At 42.3% G+C, this 12,010-nt stretch overlaps 1 protein-coding gene across 12 annotated transcripts in view; it reads left to right on the plus strand.

The window, feature by feature from the left end:
* DPF3 (double PHD fingers 3) overlaps positions 1 to 12,010 on the plus strand; it is a 168,943-nt gene that overhangs the window by 62,880 nt on the left and 94,053 nt on the right. For all 12 annotated transcript variants that reach the window (XR_010080549.1, XR_010080550.1, XR_010080551.1 and 9 more), the window contains exons 2-3: positions 4,232 to 4,392; positions 10,034 to 10,141. Coding sequence is in view for 6 of the 12 variants with exons in the window: in XM_063398672.1 (XP_063254742.1) it covers positions 4,232 to 4,392; positions 10,034 to 10,141 (269 nt within the window). In the remaining 6 variants the exon portion in view is untranslated. The remainder of the gene's footprint in view (positions 1 to 4,231; positions 4,393 to 10,033; positions 10,142 to 12,010) is intronic.

The raw sequence follows: 12,010 nt of genomic DNA on the forward strand, positions 1-12,010 counted from the left end.
TCTCATTGAAGGCATGCCTAGACAGCAGAGTCATGGCACTAGGTACTGTACAGAGAAGCAGTAAGTTGGCATCTGCTCAGAAACTTATGGTCTAGTTAGAGCTAGCAGGCAAAGATGGAGGGAAGGGAAGAATTGTCTTCCCTGACTTTGTTATTAGCTGACCTGATTCCATGATAGAAAACCTCAGTTTCTTAACACTTAAAAGAACAGCGACCTCAAGGAAGTCACAGAGTCTGATTTTCCATGCTGGTGCTTGCTGTCATGGCAGTGACTACCTGCCAGGCTGCACAGAATTGCTCCAGACTCACCTCTCTGTCCCAGCACTCACAGGGCTGCTGGTGCTTTCAGAGTGCTCACCTCCCCATTCACACTGAGCTTCCACTGCTCTCAGCTGTTTAGTTTCAGCTGCACTTTTTTCACCAATGAAGAGCCCCTAACCTCTACTAAACATTTACCCCTCCTATGCAGCTTTGCAGGAGTATGCAATGCATAGGTTGTTCTTTTCCAAGTCCAGGAGCTTTCATCAGTCAGGCAGACTGGGTTATTGCAGTGTGCATGGGTTGGTATGGAAGTGCAAAGCCTGTGTGTATGCCAGCAGTGTCACCGGCACGCCTGTCCCAAACAGCTGGGGTTTCACCTGGGGCTCTGTACTGAAGGGCTGTGTGTTTTTTCACAGTGTGCTGACAACTGTATTCTGTATTTCCAGTTGTGCTGCCTTCAGTGGGAATTCCCTTCCTTGTCCAGCAGTTGTTCATGTCTGCTCATTGCTTTCTCTTTTTCCCAACATCTTTAAAATCTGCACATATGCTGATGATTTTGTGTCATTAATATCAATCTAGACAAGCCTGTGTGACCTTTAATTCCCCTGTCCAAAGGGAAGAATTGACCCTTGCAGTCAGTCACAGAATAGCACTGACTCATACATACTTTTCATAAAAATAATGAGGAAATTCCCCATAGTTTTTACAGATACTTTTTCAGGAGTTGAAGTGGAAGCCTTCCATAGCAACACAGTTTGGGAAAACTATGAAGCATGTAACAGATAATTAATCTTTTTTCTGACATATAGTACATTTTATAATATTCTTTTTTTTCTCTTCTTGTATCTTACTTGCTCAAACTCAACGGATCTGTTTGAGATTCATTTGAGCTCATGTGCTTTCCAGTCTTACTCTGACCCTTGTCTGTCTCCAGCTCCACTGTAAACCTGCTGGGAGGGGGCTGGGATTTGTCCCACCTCCCTGACTCTGCAGTGATGAACACAATAGGAACGTAATTCCCTTTTTTGCCCTGATTTTAATATACTTTCTGTTTTTTCCTGCGTAAGATAAAACATGCTGTGTTTAGATATGTAGTACAAAGAAAAAAAGGAAAAAAAAGATCTCTTAAGTTTGGAGTTCTTTAAAAAAAAACTATCTGAAGTTTGGAATGAGTCAGAATCCCTCCAATAAAGACTAATGGTTAAAACAAAACAACCTAGGCACCCAAAAGTAATTTCAGGGAAGCTGTTTACCCCTGACATATGAATGTCATAAAGAAATACCATTACTTTACTTTCCTATATTTGATTATTTGATTATTTGTCACTGAAAAAAAATCCATTTATAATTAAGGCCAAGGCAATTCCTCAAGGTCTCAGTATCTGAATATCTTTCCAGTGAAATACTTAGAGAACTGCATTTTTTTGATCATGCTTGCTGTAGTGGAGCCAAGGCAAGTGTTCTTAAAATATGGAGATGACTGAATACTTCTAAATTGTTATTTTTCTTTAAGGCAAAAAATGCATATTTGAAATCTTTGAAATAAATGTAATAAAACAGCTAGACTGCAAGATTTTGTCAAGAGTGAATTTGACCCATTAGTTTGGTTGCTTCTCTTCTATTAGGATCTGAAATCCTCTTTTATCCCTCTTAGAAAAATCTGAAATTTACTCTACTTGATAGTGTGATTTAAAGCCAAGTATTTTACATTTGATGACTTATAGTTATTTTCAGTCTTAAAGCAAGGTGGAAAGTGAAGCAATCTCCAGTCAGATCCTGTATCCGGATTGCTGAGATGTATTGTTTTTTGTTAATATGGATGCTTTGTGGTATGCATATTATAATGACTGAAGTGATTTTTGGCATAAAGAAGACTTATGCAGTGCTGGCAGCTTTTTGTCACACAGCTATGCTTTCTTTCCCAGTATATTCCTTAGAGTTAGAGAATCTCCCTGGTTTAATATAGAAGGAATCTGACATAGCTCTGAGAAAGCTCAAGTGTTTGTGGAAAGAGCTGTTAATCTTTGATCAACTGGGGTCTCCTTGTTACTGATTTTGATTACACAAGTGTACAACTTTAATTACAGCTTTTAATAAGATTTCATTTCTTCCTAGTCACATTCTTTGTATAGTAGAGCAGCTTATCTTTTCCTTTCTCCCCTGCTCCCCTTCCCTTCCCCCCTTGCCTTTTTATGGAAAAGGGCGTTTGAGGTCATTGCAGGGGATTCAGTGTCCGGAGGGATCCTGCTGTACATGCTCTGCCCATGGCTTTACCCTCCACTCGCTTGCACAGTCCAGAGAGCTCTCTCCTTCAGCTGCCCTCCAAATATTCCTGCACTGGCAGCTGCCCAGGAGCTGGTGGTCAGCAGGGGAGGACAGGTCTGAGAGGCACCATGTTCACACAGACGTTCACTGCTGCACAAAACCTCTGAAAAATCCTTAGGAAGTCTCTGTAGCCAAAGAATGTTCTGATCTCCCCATCACCTGAGACTTGGATAAATTAAGTTCTGATAATCAGAGTTGAGAAAGGGGAACTTGAGGTGCCTCCCTTGGTATTTGCTGTATTTGTGCTCTTCCCTAAGCCTCTGCTTTTGGCGCCTGTCAGTGATAGGATATTGGTCCAATATAGCCAAGACAAAAAGAGTTTGACACCCATGTAAAGCATAAGATACGACTGAGGAGTCACTTAAAAGATGTGAGTCACAAAAAGATACAGATGGTAAAACAGAGCAATTTGCACTGATTTGACATTCAGAGGTGTGCAAAATTTGAAAATGCCAGTTGTGTCTATGGAATAGGATAGTGGGGAAAACAGCCAATACAACAGCAAAAGGAGCTCCTTTTATCTCTGTGCATGCATCCCTTTGGTTCACTTGTTGTATGTGCTATACTCTTTTTGCACACTAATGAATAATCAGAGTCAGAGCAAGTTATGCCATCTATCACTCTGTTCCTGTTTTCTAATGAACTTACCCCTAACAGGTAGCTTTCCTAGTTATTCGTGTCACGAGTGAATTTCACCTTGACAGTAGATCAAGGATGAGGTTCAGCAGTGTGGCCCACCTACTTTGCAATGCTCCAGCATGACAGCTGCTTTGTGTCCTCAGGGTAGCTTTACTTTGATGCTTTTCCCTGTTTAGAAAAATTTGGAGGGAGGATTTTGGTAATCTCCAGCAGGCAGAGTTTTAAAACCTATCTCAAGGGAAGATGAAGATTCTACAGAATTTCTGAACAAACAGTTATTTATGAAGTTAGTGACACAGTCTTTAGAACTGTTATTCTCACTGGGCTCCAGAGGAAAGCAGCATTTGCCATGCTGGATCTGATGGCTGCTGTATCCTGCTGCTCCTAGCACCTCAGGCATCACTGTGGAAAACTCTGGAAGGCTTATGACAAAATATCTAGTCTGAACACTGCAGATATGGCTCTAGTTATTAAGGGGTGTGTTTTCATGCCTCAGGAGCACACAATAAGAGAATTCTGGTCTTTGTTCTTATGGGCTCTTTGACACCACCAATGCTGGAGTGAAGTTCTTCTAAACTTGGCTGGCTTTCTGGTTGCCTAAAACATACTGCAGTAGTTGCTGTAACATGGTGTTGAAATGATTGGTTTGCTGATTTGGCTGGACAAACTACAGGGGAAGAGAAACAATCAAATGAGTTCACCGTGGTGTACATGGACCTGACCCAGGGTCATAGGCCAGTGTGATTGCATCATTTGCTCATTCAGTAGCCATGCTGCTACTGAAAAGATCCGTGTCTGGTTCCTGACAGCCTGATCTTTTGATGAATTTGACATCACTTTCTGCATGATCTGCTTCATCAGTGTCTCGTGTCACCAATATTTGCATCTGTCCAGGCAATGTTTTCTCTGTTTCTCCATTTTCAAACCAACCTCACGTCCCCTTTTCCTACTCTTGTTGGAGGGGGTAGCACAATCATTCTCACTGTCTGCCCTGTCTCTTTTGGCAGGCTCGGGGACCAGTTCTACAAAGAAGCGATTGAGCACTGTCGCAGCTACAACTCTCGGCTCTGTGCCGAGCGGAGCGTCCGCCTTCCCTTCCTGGACTCGCAGACCGGGGTAGCTCAGAACAACTGCTACATCTGGATGGAGAAGAGGCACAGGGGACCAGGTTGGTAGCGCTGTGTCCGTGTGTGCATGTGCATGTACGGAAGGCTGGCCACTGAGCCCTCGCGGGGTTTAATTAATAGGAGCTCAAACCTGCTACAGGCCACACAGAGGAGAAACTGCCTGAACCTCTGTGCCTGCAGGGGATTTCCTTTGGTAACTGCACAGAGCTCATGCTAATTACTCTCCACGCAAAGAAGTGCCTGACATGGTAGTTTCTAAGGCTGCATCATTGTAGCTCTTTTCATGCTATCAATCCCAGTCTGCAGCAAAAGACTCAATGCTCTGCTCTAAGCAGGACTGGAATTATCTCCAAGATGGAGGTGGGAGTTTCTCAGATGAATGCTGAAAATAAGGAACTATATTAGGAAGGATATAAAACCAAAGTAAAATATATGAAGAGTCCGGTTAATGGAATGAATGCTGTTCTAATGGTCAGAAATAGACCTATAAATCCTGGTTCTGCTTTGGACAGGCTAACTTGGATATCAGTTCTGGAGCTGCGGTTCCCTTAGGTACAGAAAGAAGTCGGTATATTTCCTTAAGGAGCTTTGGCTAATGCCTATTCCACAGCTCAGTGGAGCTCAAGGGAAAAGAGCACTATTATTTTTGTAGACTTTGGTCAGTTGTTCCTTTGTTAGGACTAAATCCATCAGAAATCCTTTTTTGAAAGGCAAAGGACAGTCACCATTTCAAAGACTGGAGATGTTGCTCAGGCAGAAGTCCTTCTCAACTCCAAGGGGATTTTGGCTAGGTTGTAGCTCAGTATCTGACCAATAATAAGCTCAGGGAACAGATTTTTGACAGCACCAAAATGTATGTCTGCCTTTTTTTCCCCCCCTTTAGTGCAGCCCAGGGGATCCAGGCAGGAAGGAAGACCTGGGTACATGGGCACTGAAGTATGACATGTGCACATGTGCATAAATACATGCTAATTCTCTAAACAATATTGACACCCTCCCACCTTCACCCTCCACCCCCTTAAATTCTAGATCTGAAGTTATGGGAAGGTGAAGCCTGCTCTAATCTCCTGCACTGTCTGGTTTACATGAGATGAAGTGGGAGAAACATGGAGGACATTCCTTTACCCTCCTGGGGCTCAAAAAGCATTGCTGCTTCTGAAAAGTGCCTAGCTGAGTTTTAGCTAAAGCTTTCCTTCTCCCTTTTCTAGGATATACAAAGGGAAGGGTCCTTGTGCTCCGTCTATTACTAAAATATCGAAAGTAGATTTAGGGTTGTCTTGCAGTGCTATCAGAAAACTGTTTATATAATATAATGCAGCCACTTCTGGTGCAGGAGACAACAAGTGTTTTTGCTGTGTCAAAAATACCAGAAGAATATTTCAGCTACCAAAACTGCTGGGTTAATTCAGGACTGCTGGACATGGTTCACAAGATAGGAATTGTCTAAACTTCTAGACTAACTCTTCTTTTGTAGGGTTGCTTCTTAAGTCTTTCCCTTTCCTTTTCCTTCTCTCTTGTTATGTGTAAAGTGCTGCTATTTTTATCCTTCCGAACACAGTCAGAAGATATATACATCTAGGTATACATCCACTGTGTTCACAAGTAATGTTTTGTCAACAGGTTATTCCATAAAAATAGACATAGATAGTCTTGTGTGGGTCTCATTGGCATCTGTACAAGTGCAGAAGGAATCATCATAAATGTGTTACAGCATCATACCAGGAACCAAGATGCCTTCATTCTTTGCCTTTCTCAGCCACAAGCTTTGTGGACTACCTGGAGCAAATTCATTCTGCAAATCTTTCCTTCCTCACTTCTGATAGTGAACTGTTTGCCAGCTTTCCTTGCAGAAGGGGATAGGGGAGGACATTTCTCCTGCAGGTCTGCACTGGAGACTAGCAGTGGAACATTCTTCACCAAGAGTATCAAGTGAAAGAAGCCTCCTGCATCTGCATTGGCCACCAAGTCTGATGACTTTGTTATTTTGAATTAGAATAATCAGTGTGAAATGAACCAGCCCTCCTCCCCCATATTTGCTTTCCTCTTTCTTGATTTTTATTAGCCCATTTACTGCTCCCTTGAGTGTCTTTGCATAATCTATTTCATGTAGTGTTATGGTGAGTCAAGGCATCCCTCTACAGTTTTAGCATACCTGGTTTTGGTCTGTACACAGTGTGCTCATACCCGTACTAAAGGGCTCTGAAAATTCTCTGCCAGCCATCCTGGTATCTGTCTTGTGTGCTGTGCTCACTACCATTTAGTATCTCTAACCTGAAAAGCTAGATAAAAACAAATGGCAAAGCTCCAGGACCTCTTTTCATTACACAGACTTGAAAAACAGAGAGGAGCCAGGAACTCAGCATATTAACCTGAGTTTTTTGTTAAAGGAGTCAGAAATCTGCATCTCATGATTAACAGTTCAGGGTTAATTTCACACAATACTGCACATAACTCCCTCCTTTTCCCCTCCTCCCCTGGCCTTTCACACGAGCTTTGAGTTATGACTCTCCTACACTAATGAGATAAACAACATAACTCACTGCAGGTTCTGCTATTTCCTCTGTAAGCAAATGGTTGGAACCTTCTCTGGTTGCCCTATAAGGTACCAGAGAGAGAGACAACCCACAGAGGGCTGAAGACAATAATATGCATTATTTCCATGTTCACTACAAGATTTCCTGTGAAGGAGCTACATTCAGAGCATTCAGAACTGACCCTTTCCTTGTTGCCTTTCCTTTGTGTAAGACCTGCACTTCATGTGAGCCAGCACAGAGACAGGTGAGGAACAGGGCAGAAAACTGAAGGCAGCATTGGTGGATTGAATGAAGTTAAAATCTGCTGTGTGTTTTAAGTTCATTGGATGGCAGTATATTAATGAACAGGTGTATTGTGAGTAGCAACAGAGACCTTACCTGAAGGGTTTGCAGAGGTTGGTGTTGGATATCTGTTTCTTATTGATCTACCTGCCACACTCTAAGGAAGAGGCTTTCCCAGCTCTCTCCTTTCAAGTTTCTAATTGGGCTTTCAGCATGTGTAGCTGGCTTTTGCTGTCCTGGCTGAATCCAGAACTGCTCTTCCATCTAAGAGTGCTCACATTAGCAGATATTCCCCCAAAGCTAGTAGATCTTTGCTCCTCTCTGTCTGGACAAAAGCTGTGGTACTTATTCCTTCAAATGGCTCCTCTATGGAGGCCTGTGCAATGGAGGGCTGATTCTCTGTCCTATTGCTTTGATCTGGCAATTGCCATTTCAGTGTCGTCTTCAAGTCCTTGCACAGAACCTGCTGAGAAAGGGTGGGGCTTCTTGCCTCCACCTCTTTAATTACTCACATCAGAGCCAGGCACAATGCACCTCATCATTATAGCAGTTGTTTGCAGTGGTTAATGCTTGCAAAGTGGTATGAAGAAGGGTGTCCAAACACTGTATAACTGGTAGTTATTCACATTTTTATTTCCAAACCGGTCTTAGGCAACCTGTTCTGAAATGTGTTCTTCTTGGGATGTACACAGTGCCCAGCTTTCTGGGAGTCAGTGGAAGAAGGGCATGAAAATTCAAGTCTAACAGCATTCTGTGCCCTGAAACAGCAGAATCTCTGCAGATACTTCATCACTTGGCCATACTCAGGCAGTATGCCATAGATGCTTCAAGGCTTTGGAAGTAGGTGGAAGGTGCTGGGGTCTGAACTGGAATTCCCAACAGTTGAAATATTTAAAACCATGAACTTAACTCTCACCTGCAGAATTTGATTAGCACATTCTCTCGAGGTCAATTATGTTATTGTGTCTTCCTCCCCACCCCCAATATGAGGATATTGGTTTTTTCATTATCCCCATTTGGTCTGGTGAGTTGCTCTTGTTCCCAAGCTGTGATAAATGCTAATTACTCGCTTTTTGAAATTTATGAAAATTTAATAAAGAATAAAAATTGGTTACAAAAAAATTAATACAATAATAACATTTTAAAAAAGTTTTCAGAGGTAGGACAAATAATGAGACACTAAGAGCAAAGAAAAAAAAAAAGGCAGTCTGGACTGTCGTCCCCCCTCTCTCTCAGACAAAGGCTAGGAAAGAGAAGGGCCCTCTTTGGGAGGAATGTCCTCTTTTTGAAGACTAAAATTTCAAAATTATGTAATCTTTATCTTAAGACAGACCTGTTTGCACAGAGTCCCCCTTCTAATCCTTGGCGTCCAGGAGTTGGGCTTGACCAGGTGGTTTGTGTGGATTCAGTCTGTCTTGACCAGGTGGCTCCTGTGGATTCAGGGAGATATGCATCTTTTCTTCTGAAAATTTTAAGGGGGGGTTCTCTTCTTCTTGTTGTAACTGTTATCTCTATTGAGAAACACCTCTGTGCCTCTCCCTTTTTTTTTTTTTTCTTTTCTTGAGTTAAAGAAAATATCTTACACACAATTCTTTTAGTAATAAAACTTAATGTTAAAAACTACATTTACTATATTATTCAAATGTTAATATAGCATAACTTTTCTACTTAGCATATTGCATATAGTAAATATCTGTGTAGAGTCACACACACACAACAAGCTTTTTTCACACAAGCTGATATTTTCTCCTCGCTGCTTCAGAAGAGAGGAGAGAACTCTTGGGCCCTCCTCCTGCCCTTGAGCTGTTCTGCTTTACTGGCACCCCCCTGATGCTGCCAGCTGCTCACTGTTGGTACAGTTTCAGATATAGCAACACCTCTCCTGTTCTCTCCTATATGTGGTCTTACCTGAGTTTTGAGGACAGTGGGTCTGGAATTGAAGTCATGCTTTGTAGCCCTTTCAAGACAACAGCAACAGCAGAAGGGCAGAGGAGCCAAACCAGAACTGGTGGACAGAGAGGGCAGGAAAGCAGAGGAGAGAATCTAATTCCTCCAACTTCTCTTGCTGGGTGTTTCTGTGTGTCATGACTGTCTGGGGCAGTTGAGGATACTTTGAAGTACTCGACAGTGTCCTTTTGTGCCCCTAGCAGTGATGCACTCACAAAGCCCTGCTGTGTCCTGAATGCAAGAGAGCAAAGTATAGCTCGAGCACTGGCTGAAAGGTGTCTGTCAGGAGAGCCAGGGCAGTTCAAAAGCCAGTGATGCCAAATGTGATTTAAGAGAACATGTAATGATATAAACATTATTGGTGTATTCCTCCCTCATTTGGAATATTGGCATGAGGAGATAAGAGTCAAAATGAAGAATTAGTATTCAAACAAAAGTCCAGAATGTAAGTAAAAATACAGAGTCAGAGCTCTTGGATCTTGGTTTGCTTCCATTTGGAAGACACAAATTTCCTGAGCTGCTCTGTGCATCAGGGCCTTAAGATTTGCATGTCAGAACTTCATCTCTTCTGTCTCAAGGGGCTTTCTCTGCCCGTGGAGGAGGCATCGCCCTTGTGACCCAGGAGAATCTGAAATTCTATTTACCCTGAAGAAATCACAAATTATTTATGTGCAGCTCTGGTTTCAGTGAGCTGAGTGAAGTGTCTAAGTGAGACCTAGATTCTCTGTAGGCCTGCTCCCAAGAGGTGCTGAAGAGCCTCAGGAGCACTGGATGCCTTGAGTGTGTAGCTCTGCCTCATGATTTGCAAGATTGAACCCTCCAACAAGGAGATGCTGGAAGGGCAAGAACAAAGATGCTAGAGACAGTGCTTGTGGTTTACAAACTGAAATGTGATTAATTTTTTGCCTTTAATCTTCAGGCCTGGCCCCAGGTCAGCTGTACACATACCCAGCACGTTGCTGGCGCAAAAAGAGGCGTTTGCATCCCCCTGAGGATTCCAGGCTGAAGCTGTTGGAAATTAAACCTGGTAAGTATTTGTTTGCCTGCCTCTCCTGAGCTGCAGAGCAGCTGGCATACATGCAAACCTGGCATTTAGACCTTGGACTTTATCTTTGCTGCTTTCCAACCATTTCTCATTGCATCTGTTGCATCTTACTTGATTTGCTGTAACCATAACCACCAAACCCTCTGTAAACAACTCACCCCTGACAAAAATGTGAACAACTTGTATTGAATGCAAGGGGAGCTGAATTTACCTTCTGTAGGGTTGAATCCTGGCTTCTATTAGAAAATCCACAAGGATGTAAAAAATCAATGTATTACTACTTTTTCCTCAGTGCATTACTAATACAAAGTCTCACTGGCATCTGCTGCCTAGTCTTTGTGAAGAAGGCCACTGTGTGAGTGTGAAGCAGTAAGTATAAGATAAGATTTTTTTTTGTGGGGCTGGTGACGAGGGGTATGACCAGATTATTAAACAACAAATAATAGAAAATAGTGAGCATATGCCACATTTGTGTATTTCTGTCTGACTGTGTGTGTACCCATGTCCATTATCCTTTCATTCTTCTTGTCCTTGCCACTCTTCCACGATTAAGCTATGTGAAGTGATGAGGCTGGATGCTGAATGAGTGACTGTAAAGCAGATGTGGAGGAGCTGCAGCTGTGTCAGGTAGAGCATAGTGTTGTGCATTTTTCCCTGCAGTTAGTAATAAAGGCTTGCTGTCTCTGGGGTCAGCTATTATGAGAAGGAGGGAACATATATACTCACAGCTGTGTGTGGTTTTTAAGAGGTGAGACACTGTCAGTATAAAAAGTACATGAGAAAACCCCCAAATGTAAATGAAGAATATTTAAATAAACCTGTTTGACAGAAGAAGGTGCCTGGGAACTGAGCTAAGCTCAGCAATACTGATGACTTTGCTTCTATGCAGTAGTTCATGGAGAGAGAGGAAAGGGCAACAGAGACAAGTTCTAGACCCATTAAAATCAGAGGCAGAATTTCTGTTGATTGTGGTAGAAACAGTTTTTGAAAATTCCCTACCTTCAGTATAGGACACACCAGCAGTCAGCTGGAAAAGAGGAAGAAATGCCTGTAACCACTCAGCTGGGGTTCAAACCAAGGGCAAAATCTCAGCCAGAAAATAGAACTAGACCTCACAGCAGAGCTGCTTGGGAAGAGCTGATGAAATCAGTCATGTACATTGAGGAAAATGAGAATGGACTCTATGAAGAGGATGATGTTGGCTCATAGAAGTGCCTACCTTAGACTTTGTAATGATACCAGTACTGCTGTGCCTTGGTGATTTTCTAAGGTAAAGCAGTAGGGTAGAGTTTGACTCCTTTTTGTTTGCATTACTCTTCTTTGCTGTACTCACTGAATGCCAAATTAGTGCATCCTACATGCCACAGGGCATGAAAGGCAATTACCACAAAGTTATCAGATAAAGAGACCTCAGCATGTCTGTCTCTGTGTTGTTTTCCCTGCTATAAACATCTCTGCATCTCAGGAGTGCTACTTTTGTTGCATTGCCAGTGGCAACCAAATAAGGCGAGTTACATTGCTCTGCCATTTAAATCTATTTTCCAACCAATTTCTATCTAGTGATTAACTTTCCTTATCAGTTATACCACAAAACAATTTCATTCCATCTGTGCATATCCGGAATAGTCTCACTAGCCAAAAGTAGGATTTTTCCCTTCTCTGATCTGAAAGTATAAAAACTGTGGAAAACATTGGACTTCCATTTAAAGGTAGCTTTTGAGAATTTGGGAGAAAGAGTATAATTTATTTTCAACATGGACAGCAGAAATACTGTAGGTTTTAGAGAGGAATACTGTTGTAAAACCTAATGTTGAACCTAGGAAGTGCCTAATGCTGACTTCTTTAGTCCTC

Source organism: Prinia subflava, chromosome 5, assembly GCF_021018805.1.
Source record: "Prinia subflava isolate CZ2003 ecotype Zambia chromosome 5, Cam_Psub_1.2, whole genome shotgun sequence".
Classification (NCBI taxonomy): domain Eukaryota; kingdom Metazoa; phylum Chordata; class Aves; order Passeriformes; family Cisticolidae; genus Prinia; species Prinia subflava.